The sequence below is a fragment of the Spermophilus citellus genome (genome assembly GCF_964194105.1).
Source record: "Spermophilus citellus genome assembly, chromosome: X".
NCBI lineage: Eukaryota > Metazoa > Chordata > Mammalia > Rodentia > Sciuridae > Spermophilus > Spermophilus citellus.
Genome location: NC_138190.1, coordinates 46,009,973 through 46,037,302, shown reverse-complemented (window position 1 = coordinate 46,037,302; position 27,330 = coordinate 46,009,973). Strand labels below are relative to the sequence as shown.

Sequence of the window (27,330 nt, the reverse complement as noted above, 5' to 3'; positions counted from 1 at the left end):
TGTTTTTTAGGTGATTCTATTATCTGTTATTTATTTCATCAAGCCTTTTACAAAACCCCTAAAACAGGCCAGCTAGTTTCCTTATTTTAAAATTTAAGAAACTATTGTTAACTGACTTGTCCAAAGTGCTTGCTGCAGTAGAGTTAAAATCTAGCAACTAGTCTTATTCAGAGAAAAAGTCAAATGACCATACTAATGTTTTTAAGGGTTTAACATAAATCATTTAATAAAGAAAATTTGGAACTAAAGATACAATGCATTCCTCAGGAAGGAATTTTATAGATGTTAAGACCCTTTGTGTTTTAGGCTAAATTATAAACAGAAGCCCTTTAATTTTTATGCTGTCATATTCTCTTTTCCAAAAGGACACAATATTTGCATAGTAATAACCAATTGTTCTACAGAGGCAGTATTTTTTCCTATCCAGTTTCTAGGAGAAAGAAACTATGACTCTTTGTTTTACTGAAATCCTAATGGCAAGTATAATTCAGTTAGGTATGGATATACATGAAACAGCCAGTAAGTGGAGTTGATTTTTTGTGTGTGATTGTTTTCAGGTTTGTTTTATTAAGAAAATTTTATGGGTAGGGATGTAGCTCAGTGATAGAGCATGTGCTTAACATTAGCAAGACCATGGATTTAATCTTCAGAACTGTGGAAGAAAAGAAAATTTTAGTATATATCACAGTGCCAACATTTCATTGCTTAATGGAGAATTTAAATGATGATTTTGATTAATTCTGCAGTGTAAATATTTTACTTGTTTGTGTTTTCAGAATAAAAAAGAAAGAAAAGAAACACTACTACCTATACTATTTCAATTTTATGCTTTTTATTTTCCCTTCTACCCTTCCTTCCTTCCTTCCTTCCTTCCTTCCTTCCTTCCTTCCTTCCTTCCTTCCTTCCTTCCTTCCTATTGTTGTTTTAGGATAGACATGACAGTTGGGTATATTTTGACAGTTTATACATACATTTTGTGCAACCCATTATAATTCTGATCCAATTCTTGGGTCTGATGCTTCTTTGTTATAGGTGACAATTTGTCTGAAGCAGGAGCTGGATCAGTTACACATTCAGATACTTCAAGTCAGCCCAGTGCAGCTTATTCCTCAAACCAGACGATGGGCTCTCAAATGGTTTCTAGTGTCCCACAGGCTGATATAAATGTTCCAGGGCAAATTTATCCATCTCAGCAACTGGTAGGACATTGCCAGCAAGTTTCAGGGGTGAGATGAACTGTTACTTTTTTTAAATATAGAACATCATATTTACTATAAATGGGAGAGTTTATCTTTAATTTTTTTTTCTTTTTTAACAGTTACAAAAGCAGCCAAATCTGACTCAGCCCCAAATTTTGCCTGTGGTTCAAGGTCAGTCCACTGTTTTGCCTGTACGTGTCCTTGGACCTACAGTTGTTTCACAGTCCCAAGTTTCCCCATTAACTGTGCAGAAGGTCTCACAGATAAAGGTAAGATATCATTTTAGAGACTCTGTATTCACTGAGACAAATTTAACACTGCCTAGATTTTTCTAACAAGCAAAGATTCTTTTTTATAAATTCATCATAGTTTAGATAAAGGTCACTGAAAACTAAAAGTTGTTTATGCTTTCCTTCACCCAAGACATTCCTCTTGAGGATATACCTAACATTGTGCAACTAGAATCTTGAAACACTGTTTGCATAATTGGGGAAGAAACAGAGGACTCAATGTATGGACAAAAATCTATTTAGGACTTTGATCTCTTTTTCTTGGTAATACTAGTTTCTTCTTGGTATTGAACTTTTCCAGCCTGGTTTGAGTGTGGAGTGATATCTGTTGCAGTTTATTATAAATAGTATTTCATTGCTGGGTGCAATGGTACCTATAATCCCAGTGACTTGGGAGGCTGAGGCAGGAGAATTGCAAGCTTAGGGTAGCCTTGGCAATGAAGTGAGACCCTATATTAAAATTTTAAGGGTAGGAAATGTAGGTCAGGAATAAAGTGCCCCTGTGTTCTATCCCCAGTACCACAAAAAAAGATTTCATAGACTTTAATAATTTTTGGCACATCCATCTAAATTCTTGACTTGTTTTTGGTTCATGTTTATTTCTGTAGGAGAATAAGAAGTATTTTTGTCTTTCGGACCAGTAAAGTCAGCATTATGTGTTTCCAACAATAATTAAACAGTCTTTGAGTTAATTCATATATTCAAATTATATCCTGTTTACCTAGGTTATGGACTCTGGACCCATGGTTGGCCTTTTCTTTGCCATCACCCTGCTTTCTCCCTTCACTACCCACCATTCCCTGCATGTGCCTTCTAAACTCCTGGGCATTCTCTACTTAGATAGCAGCTGATGTATCTGTTTAAGAGATTGGTGTACAATCAAACCCAGTTCATTGACAAACTTAATGACTACCATCTTCTAGGAATATAAAGTAAAAAACAACATGGTCTTTAGCCTCCTCAAGGAGCTCACAGTCTTGTAAGGGGAAAGCATACACGTACTTGACAAATGCCAGATACATTTAAAATCTGCAGCGGGCAGATTTAGTCTGATATAGTTGAGCTGTCCTAGTATTTGGCTAGTGTTTATAAGTGATACAGTACATATTTGTAATTGAGCTCATGTTGTGGTTTGGTTTGTTTCTTTCTAAGACTATAATGCAAAGTATGTTGAATGGATTCTTACATTTAACTTAGATTCAACCACATAAGTATACAGGTATGTGAATTTAAAATGTGTTTCCAAGTTTTTTTTAAAGTTAAAATTTTGTGGAGAAAAAAAGCTAAATATTGTTATGAAAGTGTTATGTGCTTATTTTAAAAAGTTAAAGGTCATAAAATTATATAGAAGAAATTGAAAATTTTGTTATCCCTCCAGCTGGAGACACTTATATTCGGGGTATATAGCTCTATGTTTGTCTGTTTTTCTATGTACCCATGTACAGTTTTGTTTATAGATGCATATGTATATTACATGCATATTATCTTTGTAATCTGTTCTTTTCACCTACTATATAAAATCCATGTAAGCAAGATTTTGATCATTTGGGTCTTTTTATGAGCCTGGTGGCCCAAGTTCTTGGAATTATTATAGCCAACCTATATTAATTCCAGCGAATTTTAGGTTCATTTTAGCTGTGATAATGAAATCAGTTTTGTTTTCCCTTGGGACTTCCACTATCTGGTGTGTGAAGGTGTCAGATTCATTTACTCTGAATCTGCCAAGGTTCAAATGAGTTATGTGGTAAGTGCAATAAATGGGAAACCATGAGCAGTATATTGCTGGGACTAATCTCAGCTCTTTGTATATTTAACTAGCATTTACTCATGGTATTAGGATTTTTATGGAACTAATGCCATACCTAGCACCTTTTTGATAATTTGATAACTTTTTTTAGAATATAGCATTATTTTATCAATCATCTGGAACAGTCCCATTAAAATGGGCATGGTATATACATTTATAATTTGAATTTTCCTTGCACCAGCACCAGGAACTGCAGCTGGCTCTTGGAACAGATGGACAAACTTCAGCCCAACCCATGATTTTAGACTTGTCAGTTTCTGGAGTTCCACAACCAGTCCTTTCTGCCGTTTCTCCTCAGACATTGCCTGCTTCACAGATGACTTCCCAGCATCCAACAATTGGTCTTCAACTTGAGCCTGGCCCCCAAAATGGGAATCAGGCATTAACCAAAGCACCAGATGCCAATCAGACTTCTAGTTTCTTACTGGTTAATCACCCTCAAGCTTTGTTGAATCATTCTTCTGCCCAATATGTGAGCAGTGCACAGAATGCTGCTGATACAGCTCAGCTCCCTTCTAATTCCATCAGGGGTCATTCAGGGGCCCATCATCCTTCACAAAAGATACAGTCAGTATCACAGCCCTGCCCAGTGGTACATCAGGAGTCTATAACTCCAACTTCTTCAGTGCCACAAAGCCAGACTGTGCATTTGAAGGAAACCGTGCCTTGTTTCCAAGCCTCTATTCAGCAGCAGCCATTATTTTTACAACCTAAGATTATGGCATCACCACAGAAAAATGTTCAGCAGGATTGTATTCTGCAAGAGTCTGAAGCTCTTGCAAGTCAGCAGCAGCCAAAGGGTGGTATTGAAAGTGTGATTCAGCCGCTGGAACGGCCATCTTATTCTGTTCAACACACTTATCCAGGTCCACCTGCAGAACTACCACCTTTCCCACTGAAGGCTCCTGAGCAGCTGCCCTTTGCGATACATCCCCAGGAACAAACTTCTTACTCATCACAGCCAACTTGCCCAGTCCAGGCTCCAGCACAACCTATTTATTCACTGCCAGCCCTGGAGCATCCACTTTACACTGTACAACCACCGGGATCACAGCCAGCCTATTCCATGCAGACTTCTTATCCAGTCCCACCTACAGCACAGTCCTCTTATTTGGCACCGGCCCAAGGGCAGTCTGCTTACCTAGTGCAACCTCCAGTTCGGTCACCATTTGCAGACCAGACAGCATATGCGATCCAGGCAGCTTATCCTGTACAACCTATGGAACAGCCTGCTTATCAGGCACTGCCTCTTGAACATGTCTCTTACTCAGGACAGACTGCTTACACCATCCAGACTACTGAACAGGCAACCTTCATAACCCAGCAAGTATACACAATAAACCCTCCTGATAGCCAGCAAGTACCCATTATAAACTCTACAGATCAAAAGTTATACTCTGTACCACCTTGTATAGCACAGACATCTGAGCAACAAACCTATTTAACACAACCACAAGGTAGTACTTCTTTAACATTGAAGCAAAAGATGTACTTAACACCAAGCTTAGATACACAGTTACGTTCTACTGAACCTTTATTTAGTGTCCAGCATTCAGTGGCTCCATCCCAAGCAGATGTCAGTTTTGGACACCAGCAGCTAAACACTCAGGTGCAGTCAACTAGTATTACATCTCAGAGGGCAGCAGAAGGACAACTTCAACACCCTGAGCAGATGTCCTTCATTCAGCGGGCCTCTTCACAGTCCCAGATCCAGCCCACTCATTTCTCAGCACAGATTTCCCAATCACATCTAACACCAAGCCAGGTTTCTCACTCAGCTTTCATTCAGCATCAGCAGATGACTCATTCATCTCGTAGACAAACACAGAAAATCCATCATTTGTCTACTCAAGACGGTTCCATAAATCAACAGCAGTCTTTGTGTAGCCAAAATACTGCTTCTCTACAGCAGAAGGTACCTGATTCACAGACACCTAACCAAATTCAGCCATTACCAGGTATTCCAAAGACCGTTCCAAACATGGTCCAGATTTTACCTTCTTTGCAAGAACAGTTGCAACTGGCGGCAGTGGAACAACAACATGTAATACAGCCTTTAGAGCAGCCTCAAGTGTTTCAGGCATTAGACAATAGTCAAATTTTTCCCCATGGCATCCAGCGACAGTCTGCTGGCCAGCCACAGTGGCAGCCATCTTGTAGCTTAGCAGCCATTTCTGGGTCATCAGAACCACAATTACAACAGCAGACCCTCTATCAAAACTCTGGGATAGCCCTTCCAAATCAGCCGTCTTCTTCTGTTCATCTCCTGACACTTAGCATTCCAATACAGGCTTCCACTGCCTGTCAGAGCATTTCTGTATTACAGACACAGCAGCATTTGCAAGGCCAAGAAATTACAAAGGTAAATCTTCCTGTGGGGGGAATGTGGATGATTGTGATTTTTTTTTTCTATAATGTTCAAGAATCAGGGAAGTAGTAGCTATAGTCGAAAAGACACTGAACTGGGTGGGAATCACAGTCCCCATTTCTTGTTCTTTCCTTATTCACTGGGTAACCTTGATTCAGGTCTCCCCTGGGTTTCTTCATCTGTAAGGTGAAGTGAGCAGAACAGGTTACAACAACAACAACAAAAATATATTAGAACACTTACTTGGGATCTATCAGTGAATAAAATACAAGTATCCCTTCTGTCATTGACTTTTGTTCTCTATACGAAAGACACTTAACAACCATTGTAAAAATTAAGTTATATAATACAATATAAGGTTCTCTAGAGAAAGCATAGAGCAGGTTAAGTTGGAAAGTGGGTTGCAGGTTTAAAGAAGGTGGCCATCAGAGTAGGCCTCATTGGAAAGGTGTGATATTTGAGCAAATATTGGAAGTAGATGAGGGAGTCAGCAATGCAAATTCGAGGTGCAAAGGCCCTAAGGCAGTAATGTGGGCGTGTTTGAAGAACAACAAGGAAGCCAATGTAGCTTTCTAAGATTTCCTGGGCCTAAAATATTAGGAGCCTATGCTTCTCTTCTAGTTCTACATTTATAATAAAGTATTTGCCCATATGAGAGATAATTAAACAATATTCAGTTATTCTTATGTGCCAAACACTATCCTTTTTTTGTTTTGTTTTGTTTTGTGGTGCTAGGAATGGAATGCAGGGCCTTGCACATGCTAAGGAAGCATTCCACCACTGAGATACATTCCCAGCCACCCAGATACTATTCTAAAGGCATTACATGTATTGTCCTCACTCTAGCTCTAGGAATCCTATCATTGTCCTTGTTTTACAGGTGAGGAAGGTAAGGTTCAGAGAGGTTAAATAACTTTCCAAGGGTCATACAAGAGGGCCAGCATTTGAACCAAGACTACCTGGCTCCAGAGGCTATGAACTCAATCATATACTACATGGCCCCTTTGTAAGATACCTACCTTCCAGGTCAGTATTGGAGAAAAAGGGTATGATAACTTCAGTGACAGTTAATGAGGGAATTGATTGAATTAATTAAAGGAAAGAACAGAATATGATCCATTCTTTTTTTTTTCTCTTCTGTTCTGTTTTAGATATACCTGAAAAACTCCAAAATTTTGAGCTTGGCTAATGAAATGCCTTGAGATCCATATAGATAAAAGGTGTGCTGTGTTGTAGCAGTTTTCTAGTGATTATATATTACTATTCCAAACAGCTGTTACTTTATGTATTATGTGTTTTAAAATTTCCTCTTCAGGGGCTGGGGCTGTGGCTCAGCCGTAGCGCACTTGCCTGGCATGTGTGAGGCACTGGGTTTGATTCTCAGTATTGCATATAAATAAATAAAAATAAAGGTCTATCAACAACTAAAAAAATCTTTTAAAAATTCCTTCTTCATCAGCAATATAAATTATAATGAACACTGATATGTATATGTTGAATCCTAACAGGATTGAGGAAAGATAAATATATTTGCTATTGAGGTTTAATCAGACAGGGCATACAATTCTAGGATTTATTTCATTAGAATAAAGGGTTTCACAAAGTATTTGAGATTGATTGGAATGCTTATTTCTGCATGTGATATATACTTTCCTTACCTAATTAAAATTTTTCCCCAACATCTTATTTGAAAAATATCAAAGGTACAGAATAGTTGAAAAATATTGTAGCATGAACACCCTTATACCTACCCTATTGATTGTACAGTTAACTTTTGCTGTATTTGCTCTATCACATACCTGTTTATTAATTTCTTTAGTCCTTTATTAATCCACCTTATTTTGTGATGCGTTTCCAAGTTAAAATAAGTTGCAAACATCAGTGTACTTCTGCATAAAGACTTTAGCATACATATCATTTATTAGAAATTGGTATTTATGTTTTTTCTTTAAATTTTAATGTAGAATAAAATGCACAGATCATAATTAATTAGATTTTGACAAATGCTTACACCTGTCTAACCCAAATCATAATCAAGATATAGGATAGGTGTTGACAAACATTTTCTGTAAATGTCTATGCAGTATTTTAGGATTTCAAGGTGGTACAGTCTCTGTTGCAACTACTTAGCACACTGTTGTATGCATGAAAACACCCATAGACTATATAAGCATGGCTGTGTTCCTTTTTAGAACACAGGTTTATTATCCTTGTTTGAAAATGTATAGTGCAACAGATTTTGCCCACAAGTGGTACCTTGCCTGCCTGATACAGAATATTTCTATTACTCCAGAAAGTTCTGTTGTGCTTTTCCCTAGTCAGACCTCTCTATACCATGCTATTGATTTTTTTTATCATCAGTTTAGCCCATTCTAAACATTCATAAAAATGAAATCATATTATACCTACTTTTTTGGGGTACTGGAGATTGAACTCAGGGGCACTCAACCACTGAGCCACATCCCCAACTGTATTTTATATTTTATTTAGAGACAGGGTCTCACTGAGTTGTTTAATGCCTCACCATTGCTGAAGCTGGCTTTGAACTTGCGATCCTCTTGCCTCAGCCTTGAGTCTGTGGGATTAAAGAAATTGCTTATTTTTTTTGAATTCACTGCACTATTCTATATTAACACAAGCAGTATATGAGAGTTCCACACCCTCACCAATGTTTGGTGTTGTCTTTTTAATTTAAACTATTCTGATGGATGTATGGTAGTGTCTCATTCTGGTTTTGATTTGTATTTCCCTGATGACTATGATGTTGAACATCTTTTCATGTGCATTTGTTGGTCTTTGTGTGCTTCTTTGTGAAGTCATTTGCCAATTTTATTTTGCCTTGTTTTTCTTTTTTAAGTTGACTTATGTAGGAGTTCTTTATATATTCTGGATGATATCAATCCTTTGTCACATGCATGTTTTACAAATATATTCTTCAATCTGTGGATTGCCCATCCATTTTTATAATGTTCTCATTCATAGACACAAAGTGTTTAAAATTTTCTGTTATGGTTACTGCTTTCTATGGTCTATGAAATCTTTGCCTGCACACAACTTCTAAGATAAAATCCTATGCTTTATGGTTTTTTCTGTCCTATATTCATGTCCGTGGTTCATCTTGAATTAATTTTTTTTTAGAGAGAGAGAGAGAGAGAGAGAGAGAGAGAGAGAGAGAGAGAGAGAATGAATTTCTTAATATTTATTTTTTAGTTTTCGGCGGACACAACATCTTTGTATGTGGTGTTGAGGATCGAACCCAGGCCGCACGCATGCCAGGCGAGCGCGCTACCGCTTGAGCCACATCCCCAGCCTTGTATTAATTTTTATGAATGATGTGAAATAAGGGTTCAAGGTTCTTTTTTTTCCTTATATGAGTATCCCATTGATTCAGCTACATTTGTTGAAAATACTTTCATATCTTCACATTCTTTCCAAGATTATTTCTTTTTGATTGTAGCCATCTAGATAGGTGTGAACTGATATATCCTTATGGTTTTGATTCGCATTTCCCTGAAGCCTAGTGATGTTGAGGATCTTTTCATATGTTTTTTAGGTCCTTCTTGTATCTTCTTTTAATTTCCTCTTAGAAATACCAATTGAAATAATTTGCTCACCTTTAATTGTTTTTGGAATTGTTGGCTAGTAAGAATTCTTTATATATCCTGGATACTAGACCCTTATCAGATATATGATTTACAAATACTCTTTCCCATTCTGTCAGTCTTTTCAGTTTCCTGGTGGTCCTTTGTGAGATATATATATATATATATATATATATATATATATATATATATATATATACATACATACATATATATATATACATATATATATATAAAATTTGATAAAGTCTTATTTATATTTTTCTCTGATTGCTTTATGCTTTTGGATCATATCTAAGAAACTATTACCTAATCCAGGATCATACAGGTTTTCCTGTTTTCTTCTAAGATTAAATCTTAACTCTTAAATTTAGGCCTTTGATCCATTTTGGGTTAATTTTTGCATATAGTTTGAGGTAGGAGTTCAGTTTCATTCTTTTCATGTGCATATCCAGTTTTCCTAGCACCATTTATTGAAAAGACTATTCTTTAACCATTGAATAGGTTTGGCACCCTTATTTAGAATCAGTTGACCATAAACATAGGAGTCCTCCAGCTTCGTTTTTCTTTTTCAAGATTATTTTTGGCTCTTCTGGCCTCCTTGCATTTCCATATGAATTTTAGGATCAGCTTGTCAAGTTTTGCAAAATAGCTGACTGGGATTTTGATAGAAATTATGTAAACTCTGTATTACTTTGGTTAGTATTATTAATGTCAAGTTTTGCAGTCCCAATTATGGAGTTCCTTTTCATTAAATTAGTTCCTTTTCATTAAATTCTTTAAGTGTGTTGATGAGGGTATGGAGAAAAGAAGTCTTTTATATTGTTGATGGGAATGGAAATTGGGACAGTCATGGAAAACAGTATGGAGGTTCCTCAAAAAATAAAAAAATAGAATTACCATGTAATCCAGTCATTTCATTATCATATAGTTCAGCCATCTCGTTTCTGGACATAATATCCAAAGGAAATGAAATTCGTATCTCATAGAAATAGCTGTACCTTCGTGTTCATTGCAGCATTATTCATAATAACCAAAATATAGAAAGAGTTTAAGAGACTTTTGACTAATGAATGAATAAAGAAAATTCTGTGTGTGTGTGTGTGTGTGTGTGTGTGTGTGTACAGTAAAATATTATTCAGCCATAAAAGAAGGAAATACTTCTGTTTGTGGCAGCATGGGTGAATGTGGATGATATTATGCTAAAGTGAAATAAACCAGACACAGACAATCCTATATGCTCTCACATGTGTAATCTAAAATGAAGGTCAAACTCATAGAGGCAGAGGGTAGAGCAGAGGTTTGGTTGCTAAGGACTGAGGAAGAGGGGAAATGGGAGATGTTGTCAAATGTATAAACTTTCAGTTACAAGATGAACATGTTCTGAGGATCTAATATATGGCATGATGATTATGTAGTTAAGAATATCGTATTGTTTATTTGAAATTAGCCAGAAGAGTCAATATTCAGTGTCTTCAGTCCACACCCCCCCCGCACTGTGTGTGGATTGATGTATTAGTTAATTTGATTGAAATAATCGTTTTACAATGAATCTGTATATCATCAAATCATCACATTGTACATCCTGGATATATATAACTTTTTGTCAATTATACCTCAGTAAATCTGGGAAAGAATTAGATATTCTTGAATTTCATCAATATTTTGTAATTTTCAGCATGTAAATCTTAAACCTCCTTGTTAAGTTTCTCTAAAGTTATTCTTTTTGATATTATTATAAATGAAATTGCTTTCTTAATTTCGTCTTGTGATTGTTCATTACTTATACATACATATACAACTAACATTTGTCTAATGCTTTTGTATCTTCAACTTTGCTCAATTTATTTATTAGCTCTATTAGCTTTTTGTGGATTATGTAGGATTTTCTATACATTTATGTCATCTGGGAATTGAAATAGTTTTAATTTTTTTCCAATTTGAATATCATTTGTTTATTTTTCTTTATAATTGCTCTTTTTATTTTCTTCTGGTACTGATGATTGAACCCAGAGGCCCATAACCACTGAGCCGCATCCTCAGCTCGTTTTTTTTATTTTATTTAGAGACAGGGTCATGATGAGTTGCTTAGGACCTTGCTAAGTTATTGAGGCTGGCTTTGAACTCATGGTTCTCCTGGCTCAGCCTCCCAAGATGCTGTAGTTACAGGCATGCGCCACTGCACCCAGCTTCTAACTGCTTTTGATGGAATATATATATACACACATATAGACACACACACAAAACTATTTTGTTTATTTATTTTTATGTGTTACTGAGGATTGAACCCCAGTGCCTCACACATACTAGGCAAGCACTCTACCACTGAACTACACCCCCAATACTGCTCTAAAGATTTCAATGTTACTTTTTAATTTACATCCTTAATTCTCCACAGTTTATATATAGATTTAATGTCACATTTATTTTATCGTAAAATGTAAGAACCATGAAACCAGTCATTCCCTCTAGGATGTCACATATACATAAATTATAAATCACAAAATATAATGTTATTATTTTTGCTTTTATATAAACGTATACATTTTTCAAGAAATTAGGGTGAAAAAAACATTTAAAAATTTGTCAATGTTCTAGATCCATTCATTCTGTCTCTTTTTCTCCCACTGCTGAGCCCCTGCTTCTCTCTGTAATTGTGCTTTTTTTTTGGGGGGGGGGTGGATGTATAAGAATACTTTGCCAAGCCTTAGATCTTAGAAACTTTCCTCTATTTTTTCCTAAAAGTTTTATATTTCAGATTGTGATCTATATGTTATCTATGTTAATTTTTGTATAAGGTTCTGAGGTCTAGGTTGAGGGGTTTTCATTATTTTCCCTATAGATTTTCACTTGCTTTGGCAACGTTTGTTTATGATACTGTCCTTCCACTGAATTGCACTTTTTAAAATTTGTTTTAATTAGTTACACATGACAGTACAATGATCTTGACATATCATACATACATTTAAATCAGATGGGATATAATTTCTCATTTTTCTGAGTGTACAGGTTGCAGAATCACATTGGTCATACAGTCACGTATATACATACAGCAATAATAATGTCTATTTTATTCTGCTGTCCTTCCATTCCTCCCTTTTAAATGTTTATAAAAAATCAGTTGGGCTGGATGCAGTGGTGCACACTAGTAATCCCAGCAGCTCAGAAGGCTGAGGCAGGAGAATCTCAAGTTCAAGGCCAGATTCAGCAATTTATCCAGGCCCTAAGCCACTCAGCGAGACCCTGTCTCTAAATAAAATACAAACAAAAACAAAAACAGGACTGAGGATGTGGCTCAGTGATTAAATACCCCTGGGTTCAATCCCCAGTACAAAAAAAAAAAAGTTGGACATTTTGGGGGGTTTTTATTCTGGGTTTTCTATTCTGTAATTTATGTATCTATTCCTTTGTTAATTAGACACTAATGACTACTGAACCTAAATAGAAAGCCTTATCAGTAAATAGAGTGATTCCTCCCACCTCATGTTTTTAAAGTATTGGTTTAGCTATTCTAGGACTTCTATCTTTCCTTCTAAATTTTAAAATAAGCTTTTCTTTGTCTATTAATAATCTTGGTGGGATTTTGATAGGAATTGCACTAATTCTGTATATAAAATTGGGGAGAAGAGGCATGTTCACTTTCATGGGTTTTCAAGTTTATGAGCATGTTACATTTGTTTATTTGGGTCTTTGATTTCATCAACATTTTATAATTTTCAGCATATAGATTCTGAACATTGTTTTTATTTGGCACTCAGGATTGAACCCAGGGGTACTTTACTACTGAGCTACATCCTGAGTATTTTTTAATGTTTCTTTTTATTTTTTATTTTGAGTCAGGGTCTTGCTAAGTTGCTGAGGATCTCACTGAATTGCTTAGGCTATCCTCAAACTGCGATCCTCCTGCCTCAGCCTCCCAAATTACTGGGATTAGAGGTGTGCATCACCATACCCAGCCTAGATCCTGAACATCTTTTGTAAAGTTTATGACCAAGAATTTAATTTTCCTTGGAAGAATTATAAAAACATTATATTTTATATCAGTTTTCATGAACTCTTTATTAGTATATAGAAATGTGATTGTGTGTGTGTGTGTGTGTGTGTGTGTGTGTGTGTATTGGTATTGAATTCTGTGACATTGGTGAACTTATTGTTAGATCTAGTTTTTATTTTGTTAAATTCTTGGGAAATATTTTTATGTAGACATTCATGTAATCTCCTGTGTAGAGACAGTTTTATTGAGTCCTTTCAATCGGAAAGCTTTATATTTCTAATTTTTCCTGTATTACACTAGCTAGAATATCTAGTACTGTGATAAATAAGAATGGTAGGAGGGGCTAGGGATGTGACTCAAGGGGCTTGGCTCAAGCGGTAGCGCACTCACCTGGCATGTGCCGGGCGCTGGGTTCGATCCTCAGCACCACATAAAAATAAAATAAAGATGTTGTGTCCATCGAAAACTAAAAAATAAATATTAAAAAATTCTCTCTCTCTCTCTCTCTCTCTCTCTCTCTCTCTCTCTCTCTCTCTCTCTCTCTTTCTTTCTCTTAAAAGAATGGTAGGAGACAACAGCAAATGTTTCACCATTAGATATGGTATAAACTATATATTTTTCATAGATGACCTTTATAAAGTTGAGATAGTTCCCTTCTTTTCCTTAGTGAGAATTTTTTTCTTTTACTTTTTTTCCTTATCCTTGGGGTTGAATCCAGGGCTTCATGCGTGCTAGGTGAGTGCTGTAGAATTGAGCTACATGCCCTGCCCTTTTTATTTTTTATTTTGAGACGGGCTCTTACTTAGTTGCCCAGGCTGACTTTGAACTTGTTATTTTCTTGCCTCACCCTCCTGAGTAGATGGAATTAGAGGCATGTGCCACCATGCCCAGATCAGTAAGAGTTTTTATCATAAATAGATGTTGACTTTTTTAAGAAAATGAAATATTTTTATAGACACAATAACTGTATTTATTGATTAATTTTTATGTGGTGCTGAGGACTGAACCCAGTGCCCCTCACATTTTACCATCAAGTATTCTACCACTGAGCTACAACTATAGCTCAGATGTTGTCTTTTTTCAAATACCTCTTCTGCATTAATTGTTATGATCATACTGAGTTTTTTTCATTTGTTGACATATGATGGTCTACATTGCTTTCAAATACCAAAATAGGCCTGTATCCTTGGGATAAACTAATGTGGTTATGTAACTGGTATATAATTCTTGTATATGTTGTTGGACTTAATTTACTAATATTTTGTTGAAGATTTTAAAATCTTAAGTTCATGAGAGCTCTTAGTCTATAGTTCCATACTTTTTTATCTTGCTAATTTTCTATCTAGAGGTTCTGTCAATCCTTAAGTAAAGTTGTAGATTTCTGTATTTCTGCTTTTAGCTCAGTGTTTTTTTCCTTCTGTTTGGAGGCTCTGTTGTTTGGTGCATCCATAAAATGGTGGATTGATTTTTTTTTATCTTTATATTTTGTCCCTTTTCATCTCTAGTAATTTTCTTTCCTGTGAAGTCTACTTTATCTGTTATTATGTACCCAATCTTACTTTCTTTTGATTAAAGTCATCATGATGCATCTTTTCCATCCTACTTTCAACCTATCTTGTGTTTGAAGTGATTTTTTTGTGGAAAGCATAATTTGTTTTTATCCATTTTTTTTCATTCTGCCAGTGTCTCTTAATTTGTATATTTAGAACAATTGCATTCAAAGTAAGTATTGATATGCCATTTTAGTATTTGGTTTTTGTTTCTCATGTTTCTCTCTTCTTTGTTTCTCTTTTCTTGCCTGCTTGCAGATTACTTGGAAAGGTTTTAGGACTCTTTCTTGTTTTATTTATATTGTTATAATTGTGCTGTTTAGTTTCCTTAGTGGTTGCTCTAAAGTACCGATAATATAAATATTCATGTGCATGCATGTGTGTGTGTGTGTGTGTGTGTGTGTGTGTCTTATCATCCCCTTTTTGATACTGGCATTTTATTACTTGAAGTGAAGCATTGAAACATTATATCAATTTATGTCCCTTTACCACTTCCACTTTTTCAATATAATTGTCTTAGTATTCACTCTATATAGTTTGTGCATCATAATATGTATCATATAAGTTTCATCTCAACCATTAAATATGACTTAAGATACACATGAGAAGAATAGAATATTTATCTTTTTATTTTACCCATTGCATTGTTCTTTTCTTTCTGAAGTTCCAAGCCTTTAATTTCTTTTTTCTTTGGAGAGGTTCCCTTAGTCATTCTCTAAGGATATGTCTGATAGAGACAAACTCTTCAAGTTTTCTTTCATCTATCTTTTTTATTCTTCAGTACTTGAAAAATGCTATGCTTCATTCTGGCTTCCATATTTTCATATGAGAAATTTACTTTCACTAAAACTGATATTTCCTTATCAGGAATGTGTCATTTCTTCTTTGTTGCTGTTAAATTTTTTCCTTGTTTTCACTTTCCATAAATTTAATTTTGATATGGACTTCTTTGGGCTTCCTCATTTAGAGTTCATTGAGCTTCATGGCTCTGTTTTATGATTTTATCCAAATTTGGGAAGTTTTTCCATTAATCTTTTGAATATTTTTTCAGTACCACAATATTTCTCATATATTTCCAGTGCTCTGATTATATGCATTTTTTTGGACAGTGTTGGAGATTGAGGCTAGCATCTTAATGGATGCTGGGCAAGTATTTTGCCATTGAACTATATCCCCATCCAGTGTACATGCTTTTTTTTTTTTTTTTTTTTTTTTTTTTAATCAGTACTGGGGATTGAGTCCAGGGATGCTTTACTACTGAGTAACACACCTAGTTCTTTTTTCTTTTTTCTTTTTTGAGACAGGGTCTTGCTTAGTTGCTTAAGCTGGCCTTAAACCTGCAATCCTCCTGCCTCAGTTTCCAGGTCACTGGGATTTCAGGTGTGTGCCATAGTGCCCCCTTTGGACTTTTTTTTGTACCAGGGATTGAATTTGGGGGCACGCAACCACTGAGCCACATCCTCAGCCCTATTTTGTATTTTATTTACAGACGGGGACTCACTAAGTTGCTTAGTGCCTCACCATTGCTGAACTCTCTATCCACCTGTCTCAGCCTCCCTAGCCAGTGGGATTACAGGCATGCACCATCATGCCTGAATTCTATTTTCTTTTATTTCCATTCTATTACTAAGCCCATTCTGTTAGTTTTTAAATTTAGGTCATTAAAATTTTCAGTTTCATAATTTCCACATGGTGTTTTTGTTTGTTTGCTTGCTTTGGTATTGGAGATTGGACCCAGAGGCGTTTTGCCACTGAACTGCATCCCAGCCCTTTTTAAATTTTTGTTTTAATTTTGAGACAGAGCCTTGCTAAGTTGCTGAAGCTGGCTTTGAACTTGTAATCCTCCTGCCTCAGCCTCTCTAAGAACCTAATCACTGGGTTTACAGGCATGTGCCACTGTGTCCAGCTCCGTGTGCTTCTATCTTACGGTTCTATTTATTTCCTGAAGTTTGCTAATTTTTTCAGAGAAATTACGATTTCTATCGATGCTCCTTTTTGATGGCTGCTTAAAATCCTTTTTAGTTAAGTCCAACATCTGATTCATCTTGGTATTAGTGTGAGTGGATTGTCTTTTCTCATTTGAGTTGTGATTTTTTTCTGGTGTGACTTTTTAATTGTATCCTGGACATTTTGGATATTATATTTGAAGGATCTTGATCATATTGCAATCTTCTATTTTAGCTTTATCTATTTCTGCTTCATTTTGTGGGTCTAGTTTAGTCCTCACTGGCTCTTTGCTGATACTACCTTCAGAAGTAAGTTATCTCTCTCTCCTGTCAGAGGTTGTTAGATGGGAATAGTGGATGTTGATGCTCTTTACTCTATATTTCTGTTGAAGCTACTAGGGCATGGAAATACTTATGTGGCCATTGCCTACTGTTGAGAAGGAGGCCAAGCGTTGCGGAGTGTGCATGGCTTTCTGCCACTGGGTAGAGGGTAAGAACCTAATGCCCTGGATCACCTTCTTTAGAGAAGTGTCAGAAGATGCCTGGCTTGTATCTTTTCTTTCTGCTTGGTGAAACAACAGAAGTTTCCTAGGTCTGGGAGGCTCTGTGCTGTTGCTTGGTGGGCTGGCAGATGCTGACTCTTTATCACTGTCTGCTGCTAAGAGCCAAGAAATAGCAGGTCTGCTGATACTGGTACCCTTTGCATGTATGGGAACCTATACCTGTTCCTGCCCAGTATTGGGTGGAGAATATATCCCAACCTGCCTTGGTTCCCTTCTTGCCATTATGTAGGAAGATCAACCCTGCAACTGTTGGCAGTTGTTAGCCTTGGCAGGTTGGACTGCTGCTCACATGGGCAGATTAAGTTCATTGTTATTTTGTGTGAGGGGAGTGGTGAGTCAAGAGTGCTGCACAGTGTGTATATCAGGCCTGCTTGGCCATCTTTTATTGTAACCATTGTTGCATTGCTGATATGTCCTGCTGCGAGTGTGTGGGCTGTCTGGTGGCTAGGTTGCTGCTGCTATAGAAAGATCATGCTAATTGCTGCCACCAGATGTGAGGTGGGATAGTGCACCTGTATTCTGCTTTTGCCACTATAGTGGGCAGATAAGACCTAGTGTTGACCTGGTATGGTTTGGCATGCGGCATTCTACTGTTGCTACTGCCATGGGCAGATTAGATCCTCTGCTACCAGCAGAAGTAGGGTGTTATATGGTTCTGGCTGCCTGGGTTCTGCTGCATTTCCTATTTCTTTATTCATTATGAACATATTTTTCTTTATTTCCATGAATTGCTTTGAAGTCCTTCTCTACTGATTCTGTCCAGATCATTTTAGGGGTTAGTCTTAATTAAGTATGGGTCTTATTTTTCTTGTTCTTCATATTTGTAATAACTTTATGTTTTATTCCAAGCATTGTGAATGATATAGATACTCTAGATCATGTTATATTCTTCTAGTGAATATCCATATTTTTGTTTGTAGATAGTTTACTTGACCAAACTCCAAACTTTGTTTTCCCCCATAAATGGACAGTAGTTCTACTATTTGTTCAGTTCTTTTAGCTTTAGTTGGGCTCTTTGTGGTGTTTCTCTGTGGCATGCCTGGTTCTGGGGTTTGGCAAAGATTTAGGTAGCATTTATATGCATAATTTGGGACCCTTACAGATATTTTTCCTTTCAGTTTCCTTATGCTGTGGTATTACTAAACTAATTTTTATTTCTTCAGTCTTATAAGAATGTGGGTTTTCTCCTTTATTTTAACTTGACCATCAGGTTAAAAGCCATAAAAATACACCCACTTCTTTTCTTACAAGTATTCATTTCTACTAGTTTCTGTCTACTTTTGATTGCTCTCCCATATGTCCAGGTAGTTGGGTTTTGTTTTTTATACCGGACCAGCACTTTTAGTTGATATCTATGGGAGAGTTGGTCTTATGGAACCATTGCAGAAGTTGAACTTCTCTTTCCTAATTTTAATCATTGCAAAATATCATCTTTTATCTTCTTGATATAACCATTACAAGACTATCAACAAACTCTGAAGCATTGATAATAAAGTGGTAAGTGAATTTCTGATTTTTCTTATGTGAAGAAAGGAGGATATTCAACCTTTTCAAAGATGATCCTGTGCTTATAGTTTGTATCTGTGACCCCAATAAAACTAAAAATTCTTTGGGAACTAAACCTGTACTCCATTCATCTCTGTATTCTCTGTATCTGATTCATCTCTGTATTCCTAGTACTAGCATAGTGTTTGATACAAATACTTGCTTGTTTCATGTTTGTAGAATAAAATAAATAAAAATGGCTGTATGATATGTTGATGGAACAAATTAATAGTAAGTAATAATTGTAGGGATATGAACCTTCCTTCAGTGAAAGAGGGATTTTTTTGAGTATTTCTCATTCTTATTGCCTATTAAGGGTTTCTAGAGTGATAAATGGATTTGTTTGGCAGGCAACCTAAAATCTATTTGTATTTCTCTTTTCTATTTCTATATGGCAATGAACTTGAACAAATAAGAGACAGGAAGTATATCAGAGTTTAGATGTGGTTATGATTACTTTATCAAATATTTTGGAAAACCACTGATTCTGACTTTTTAGCTATTGCTGCTGAGGTCATTATTTTTCACCTTCAGGAGTGTATTATTAGTTCCTAGTGCATTAGTACTTTTGGTGGTTGATACTGGTTCCTTTTTAGTTGACATTGTTGTCTAATCAAACATCCATTTAGATGGTTTCATTTTTAACTGTTGGAGAGAAATCTTAAGTCTGAGGATTCTGTATGAAAATGCATCTCTGGGGCTGGGGATGTGGCTCAAGCGGTAGCGCACTCGCCTGGCATGTGTGCGGCCCGGGTTCGATCCTCAGCACCACATACCAACAAAGATGTTGTGTCCTCCGAGAACTAAAAAATAAATATTAAAAATTCTCTCCCTCCCTCCCTCCCTCTCCCTCTCTCCCTCCCTCCCTCTCCCTCTCTTTCTCTCTCTTTCTCTCTCTCTCTCTCTCTCTCTCTCTTCTCTCACTCTGTCTTTAAAAAAAAAAGAAAATGCATCTCTACTCAGTACATTACTTGACTATCACTTTGATTCTCTACTATAGTATTTACATTATATTTTGTTTAAAATATTTTTCTAGTTATTTTAATTATGTAAGTTATTTGTTAATCTATTTTCCTGATAAAAATTTAAAAGAATGAAGGGAAGCTTCATTTGACCCTATGTCTTTGTCCCTTTTGTTATCATTTTGATATATACCCTTCTAGATCTTTTTCACTATAGTTAGATACATAGACATATAGAGCATATATAGTACTGTTTTGTGGTTTGCTTTTTGTCTTTAGGAATATAAAAGAGTTCCTACTGTTTGTGTCTCTCTGTACTTTATTTAATTCATGTATGAGTTCACATGGAGATATACTTGATTTTATTTAGTTGCCCCGTAGTATTCATTGTAAGACTGCACTACCTTTTATTTAGATATTCTTTTTACTGTTGGACATTTTGCTGTTTCCACTATTTTACTTTGAGATGTTTCTCATAAAACTTTATAACTCAGTGTTGAAAGCCATTGAAGATACTTGCATATGACTATTATAATATGGTGGTGGCCAAATGGTGATTTTCTAATTCTCTTTTTTTTGGGTTAGAATGTTCTCTTCCTCCCATTTTTGAAAATTTAATTCTGTGGATTTACATTTATTCTATGTATTCTAATTCATTACCATTTTTTATTTACTTATTTTTGTGGTACTAGGGATTGAACTCAGGGATACTTATCACTGACTTACATTCCCAGCAATTTTTTTTTAAAAAATCGAGATAGGCTCTCACTGAATTGCCCAGGATGGCCTCAGACTTGGAATCCTCATGCCTCAGCTACTGGAGTAGCTGGGATTACAAGTGTGCACCATTGTACTGGGTTTATTATTTGTTTTGACATATAATTTATCATCAGATTTGGCTAGTAGGGTCCTTTTAAGGTGAGTCCTGTGCCATTCTGACATGTTCCTATCATTCTTTGAACTTACCTTTGTACAACAAGATATTTTAGATCTCTACTGTTCTTCCCTGATGTATCTCAGAAGAGATGACATTTAATTTCTAAGTACAGGAGTTGGGAGAGTCCAAGTTGCCAGTGGCAAGAGTCATAGTTATGCAAGCATTTAGCAAGTTTCTTTCACTCTTTGACCAAGTATTGATTGAAAGGAATGTACCTAAAACTATCCAAATGATGCAGGATGCTTAAGATGAGATCATGTGCATTCAGGGTAGTATGGCCATAGACAAGAATGTAGGATGCTTTCAGAAAAATCTGAAGGAAAATTATTACAAGCAAGAGTACTCTCTGATGGATTAGGCTATAAAGGGAGGGGTGGGAAGAGTCAACCAGTTATTATGAAAGTTTGATCTAAAGGTCTTCCAGAATCTGGAGTCATCAAAATAATTCTATACAATGATTATTTCTTTTTTCTTTCTATTATTATTATTATTATTATTATTATTATTATTATTATTTTGTACTGGGGGGTTGAACCCAGTGGCATATTACACTAGCTATATATTCCCAGTCCTTTTCACTTTTTAATTTTGAGACAGAGTCTTGGTAAGTTGCTGAGAGTCTTATTAAGTAAGTTGCTGAAACTGACTTCAAATGTGCTATCCTCTTACCTCAGCCTCCCAAATTACTGGGATTACAGGCACACAGCAAAGATTATTTCCTTCTTCTTTTTCTTTTTTTGTGGTGCAGGAGGTTCAGTTCAGGACCTTGTGCAGTCTAGCCAAGTGCTGTGCCACTGAACTACATCCCTAGTCCTGGATTCTTTCTTTCTTTTTAAAATTAATTTATTTTAATTAGGTATATATGACAGCAGAATGCATTTTGATTGTACACAATTGCAGCACAACTTTTCATTTCTCTGGTTGTATACAATGTAGCATTGCACCATATGTGCAGTCATAAATGTACCTAGGGGAATAATGTTCATCTCATTTCACCATCTTTCCTGCCCCCATACCCCCTCCCCACCGCCCTCTTCTTTGTCCCATCAAAGTTCCTCCATTCCTTCCATTCTCCCCCCACCCCCATTATGGATCAGCATCCACATGTCAGAGAGAACATTTGGCCTTTGGTCTTTTGGGGATTGCCTTACTTCACTTAGCATAATATTCTCCAACTCCATCCATTTACCTGTGAATGCCATAGTTTTATTCTCTTTTAATGCTGAGTAATATTCCACTGTGTGTATATACCACATTTTCTTTATCCATTCATCTATTGAAGGGCATCTAGGTTGGTTCCACAATAGTTTAGCTATTGTGAATTGTGCTGCTGTAAACATTGATATGGCTGTGTTCCTGTAGTATGCTGATTTAAAGACCTTTGGATATAGACCAAGGAGTGGGATAGCTGGGTCAAATGGTGGTTCCATTCCAAGTTTTCTAAGGAATCTCTGTACTGCTTTCCATATTGGCTGCACCAATTTGCAGTCCCACCAGCAATGTATGAGTGTGCCTTTTCTCCCACATCCTTGCCAACATTTATTGTCTATATTCTTTTTAAAATTTTTTTTAGTTGTAGATGAACACAATACCTTTATTTATTTACTTAGTTTTATGTGGTGCTGAGGGTTGGACCCAGTGCCTCACATATGCTAGGCAAGTGCTCTACTACTGAGCTACAACCCCAGCCCTTATTGTCTGAATTCTTGATAACAGCCATTCCGACTAGAGTGAGATGAAATCTTAGAGTTGTTTATTTTTTATTTTTTTACAATTTATTTATTTATTCTAATTTGTTATACATCACAGCAGAATGCATTTCAATTCATAGTACACATATAAAACACAGTTTTTTTAAAAAATTAGATGTATATAGACACAATCCCTGAATTTATTCATTCCCATGTGTGCTGAGAATTGAACCCAGTGTCTCACACATAAAGCACAATTTTTCATATCTCTGGTTGTATACAAGGTAGAGTCACAACATTTGCTTCTTTATACATGTACTTAGGGTAATGATGTCCATCTCATTTCACCATCTTTTTTACCCCCGTTCCCCCTCCCTTTTCCTCCCTCCCCATTTGCCCTATCTAAAGTTCCTCCCATGCTCTCCTGCCCAGAATCCCATTAAGGATCAGCATCCACATATCAGAGAAAACATTTGGCCTTTGGTTTTTTGGGATTGGCTTACTTCACTTAGCATGATACTCTCCAATTCCACCCATTTACCTGCAAATGACATGACCCTAACCCTAACCCTAACCCTAATTACTCTTTTAATACTAATATTCCACTGTGTATATATACCACATTTTCTTTATTCATTCATCTGTAGGGCATCTAGGTTGGTTCCACAATTTAGCTATTGTGAATTGGGCTGCTATAAACATTGATGTGGCTGCATCACTGTAGTATGCTGTTTTTAAGTCCTTTGGGAATAAACCGAGGAGTGGGAAAACTGGGTCAAATGGTGGTTTCATTCTGAGTTTTCCAAGGAATCTCCATACTGCTTTCCATGTTAGTTTTCAGTCCCACCAGCAATGTATGAGTGTGCCTTTTCCCCCACGTCCTCACCAACACTATTGTTTGTATTCTTTTTTTAAAAAAATATTTTTTAGTTGTAGTTGGACACAATATCTTTATTTATTTATTTTTATGTGGTGCTGAGGATTGAACCCAGGGCCTTGCATGCTCTAGGTGAGTGCTCTACCACTGAGCCACAATCCCAGCCTCTGTTTGTATTCTTAATAGCTGCTGTTCTGATTGGAGTGAGATGAAATCTTAGAGTAGTTTTGATTTGCATTTCTCTAATTACTAGAGATATTGAACATTTTTTCATGCATTTTTTGATTGATTGTATATCATCTTCTGAGAAGTATCTGTTCAGTTCCTTGACCTGTTTATTGATTGGGTTATTTGTTTCTTTGGTGTTAATATTTTTGAGTTCTTTATATATCCTGGAGATTAGTAATCTGTCTGACATGTGTGTGACAAAAATGTTCTTTCAAAATGTAGGCTCTCTCTTTACCTCATTGATTGTTTCTTTTGCTGAGAAGCTTTTTAGTTTGAGTCCATCACATTTATTAATTTTCTGTTTTATTTCTTGCATTTTAGGAGTCTTGTTAAGGAAGTCATGGCCTAATCCGATATGATGAAGATTTGTGCCTACTTTTTTTCTCTATTAGGTGCAGGGTCTCAGATTTAATGCCTAGGTCCTTGATCCACTTTGAGTTGAGTTTTGTGCATGGTGAAAGATAGGGATTTATTTTTATTTTGCTGCATATGGATTTCCAGTTTTCCCAGTGCCATTTGTTGAAGAGGCTGTCTTTTCTCCAATGTATGTTTTTGACGCCTTTGTGTAGTATGAGGTAACTGCATTTATGTGGTTTTGTCTCTGTGTCTTCTGTTTTGTACCACTGTTCTACTTCTCTATTTTGGTGCTAATGCCATGCTGTTTTTGTTAGTATAGCTTTGTAGTATAGTTTAAGGTCTGGTACTGTGTTGCCTCCTACTTCACTCTTCTTGCTAAGGATTGCTTTGGCTATTTTGGGTCTCTTATTTTTCTAAATGAATTTCAAGATTGCTTTTTCTATTTGTATAAGGAAGGACATTGGGATTTAATTGGAATCACATTGAATTTGTATAGCACTGTGGGTAGTATGGCCATTTTGACAATATTAATTCTGCCCATCCAGGAGCATGGAAGATCTTTCTATCTTCTAAAGTCTTCTTTCATTTATTTCTTTATTGTTCTGTAGTTTTCATTGTAGAAGTCTTTCACCTCTTTTGTTGATTCCCAAGAAGCTTTTTTTTTTTTTGAGGCTATTGTGGATGGGATAGTTTTCCTAATTTCTCTTTCAGAGGATTCATCACTGATGTATGGAAATGCATTTGATTTATCAGTATTGGTTTTATATCCTGCTACTTTGCTGAATTCATTAATTAATTCTAGGAGTTTTTTTGGCTCCTCTAAGTATAGAATCATGTTGTCAGCTTTCTTATTTAGAAATGGTGATGTCCTTGGAAGGTATGTAGACTGAAATAAATCACTATTGAAATGAGGTCATGTGAAGGGTCCCATGCAACTGAAAGTCTGAAATCTCTTGTCAGTAAATAATTTCCATATCTTTATTTTATAGTAAACTAATAATATATAAAATAGATAAGTAGATCTATGGGGAGTATTAGCCTTAGTATAGAAGTCCAGGCAAAATAATATGGAACAAATCAGATTAGGTGGGTAAGTGGTGTTGTGGAAATTCCCTTCTTGTTGCTTTTAGAATTTTTTTAGTGAAATAAAAGTAAAGTCATCAAGGAAGCATGAAGTTGGGTAAGGCCATGTTCATTAAAAGTTTAATGACAGAAGAGAGGATATAAAATAGTTGTCTAGAAGAATGGTAGATAAATGGACAAAGGAAGTATAGTGAGGTTGCCAGCAGCAATAAGGACCCTCTTGAAGTTCTGAGAATTGATGTTTTTTGTTGAGTTTGGTGCTTCTGTTTTTTTGAAGCTTAGGTGTTTCTCAAGGGTTTTATGATTCTTGGTTTTCTTTTCTATTTAAGGATCCTGTTCACTTGTCTGATTAATTGAAATAGCCTGCCTGCCTTGCTCAGGTCATTATACAGGAAGGTCAGATTGTAAAGAAAGCTTATTTACTTAGTAGTCATCTGTAGATTTACCCCTACTGCTAGGCTCTGATTTCAGTTTGGGGGTAAACATTGCCATTTACTACTTAGCACAACAGGGGTTGGAGGGGGATAGGATTGCTTGGCCTAAACTACTCTAATTCGCGTTCCCATTTAATCTTTCATATTATTTTCCCTAGGTCACACAGTCTTCCGGTATTCATTGAATAGATTTGAAGCATCCCCAAATTACTTCTAAGTATACAGTAATTTTTTCATATATATGTTTGTGAAGTTTTGGTTTCCATAGATTTTATGTCCCTATGGACTTGATCTATTGGTCTCTTTTCTTTTTGTGTGTGTTTGGAGGTGGGTTGGGATTGAACCCAGAGACCCCTTACCACTGATCCACAACCCCAGACCCCTTTATTATATGTTTTATTTAGATATATGGTCTTGCTGAGTTGCTCAGGGCCTCCCTAAATTACTGAGGCTGGCTTTGAACTCATGATCTTCCTGACTCAGCCTCCTGAGCTGGTAGGATTACAGATGTGTGCTACTGTGCCCAGCTTAGTTTTCATTTTTTTCAGGTGTCCCTTACCATTTATGGCCTGTGGATGGTACTCTTCTTAGTATTTCTTGGAAGTTGTGACTTTATTCTAGTTTTTTTTTTCTTTTGTTAGTGCTGGGCCTTGTATATTCTAGTTTTTAAAATAAGTATTGGGTGGCTGATAGGACAGATGCATATGTTCATTGTTACCATACTGACTTTAGTCTCTTACGAGTTGTTTTAACTGCATGAATGTGACTTAACATTATCAGAGAAAGATAACTATTTTGTTATCGTTGTTGTTGTTACATACATTTATCATTCACAACTAAGAGCCAGAGTTTCATTCAGGTTTTTAATTTTAATTTTTCATACAATGCTGGGGATCAAGCCCAGGGCCTTTTGCATGCTAAGCAAGTACTTTACCACTGAACTACATCCCCAGCCCATTGATACTTTGAAAAGCACGGACAGAAAATCACTATTAATATTAGCCAGATTTCAGAGTTTGAATGCATAAGGGTCAATAAAATGTTGTATATTTTAATTATTTCCACATTTTACAAATTAACATCTGAATTGTGCATTTGTGAGATCACACTAGAAGTTGTAGTTTTTACTAGCATTTTCTATTTTACTACTGTTTCATAACTAACTAAACGGAATTATTTATTTATTTTATTGGTCCATTAAAGTTATGTGTAATAGATGATTTCATTTTGAGAAAATCATACATACATGGAATTTGATTTACTCCATTTCAGTCCATGGTATCTCCTCCCCTTTTCCTTCCCTCCCTCTATTCTTCCTGTATTTTACTGGTCTTTCTTTTCCTGCCTTCATCCCTCCTTCCCTCTTTCCCTCCCTCCCTCCCCCAGGATTGAACCTAGAGGCATTTTGCCCCTGAGCCACATACTCAGCCCTTTTTATTTTTTATTTTGAGACAGGGTCTCACTAGGGGCCTTGCTAAATTGCTGAGGATTGTCTGGAATGTTTCATCTTCCCGCGTCAGCTTCCAGAGTTGTTGGGATTATAGGCAGATAATTTTTTTTGATTAGTGCTTTGTAGATGGATATAAAGAGGGAATTCACTGTGGCATATTTATACGTGCACATAGTGTAATATTGTCAATTTCTTCCTCTTTTCTGTCCTTCATCCCTACCTCTTGATCTCTTTCTTCTATACTACTCATCTTCACTATAATTTTTATGACATCTGATCCCCACCATTCCCCTTATTTTGCTCTAACTTCTGTATATGAGAGAAGACATTCAACCTGTGTCTTATTCTGAGTCTGGCTTATTTCACTTAGCATGATAGTCTCCAGTTTCATCCATTTACCAACATATGCTGTAATTTCATTCTTTATGGCTAAGTAAAACTCCATTG

The 27,330-nt window shown here is 36.1% G+C and overlaps 1 protein-coding gene across 4 annotated transcripts in view; it reads left to right on the top strand.

Annotated features, from left to right (window-relative positions):
- Positions 1-27,330, top strand: part of WNK3 (WNK lysine deficient protein kinase 3) — a 146,486-nt gene that overhangs the window by 46,423 nt on the left and 72,733 nt on the right. For 2 of the 4 annotated variants that reach the window (XM_081278270.1, XM_081278268.1), the window contains exons 8-9: positions 1,033-1,136; positions 1,328-1,468. In XM_081278270.1, coding sequence (XP_081134396.1) covers positions 1,033-1,136; positions 1,328-1,468 — 245 coding nt within the window. Of the gene's footprint in view, positions 1-1,032; positions 1,227-1,318; positions 1,469-27,330 lie in introns of all 4 variants that reach the window. The other 2 variants (XM_081278269.1, XM_081278267.1) reach the window with 1 other exon arrangement.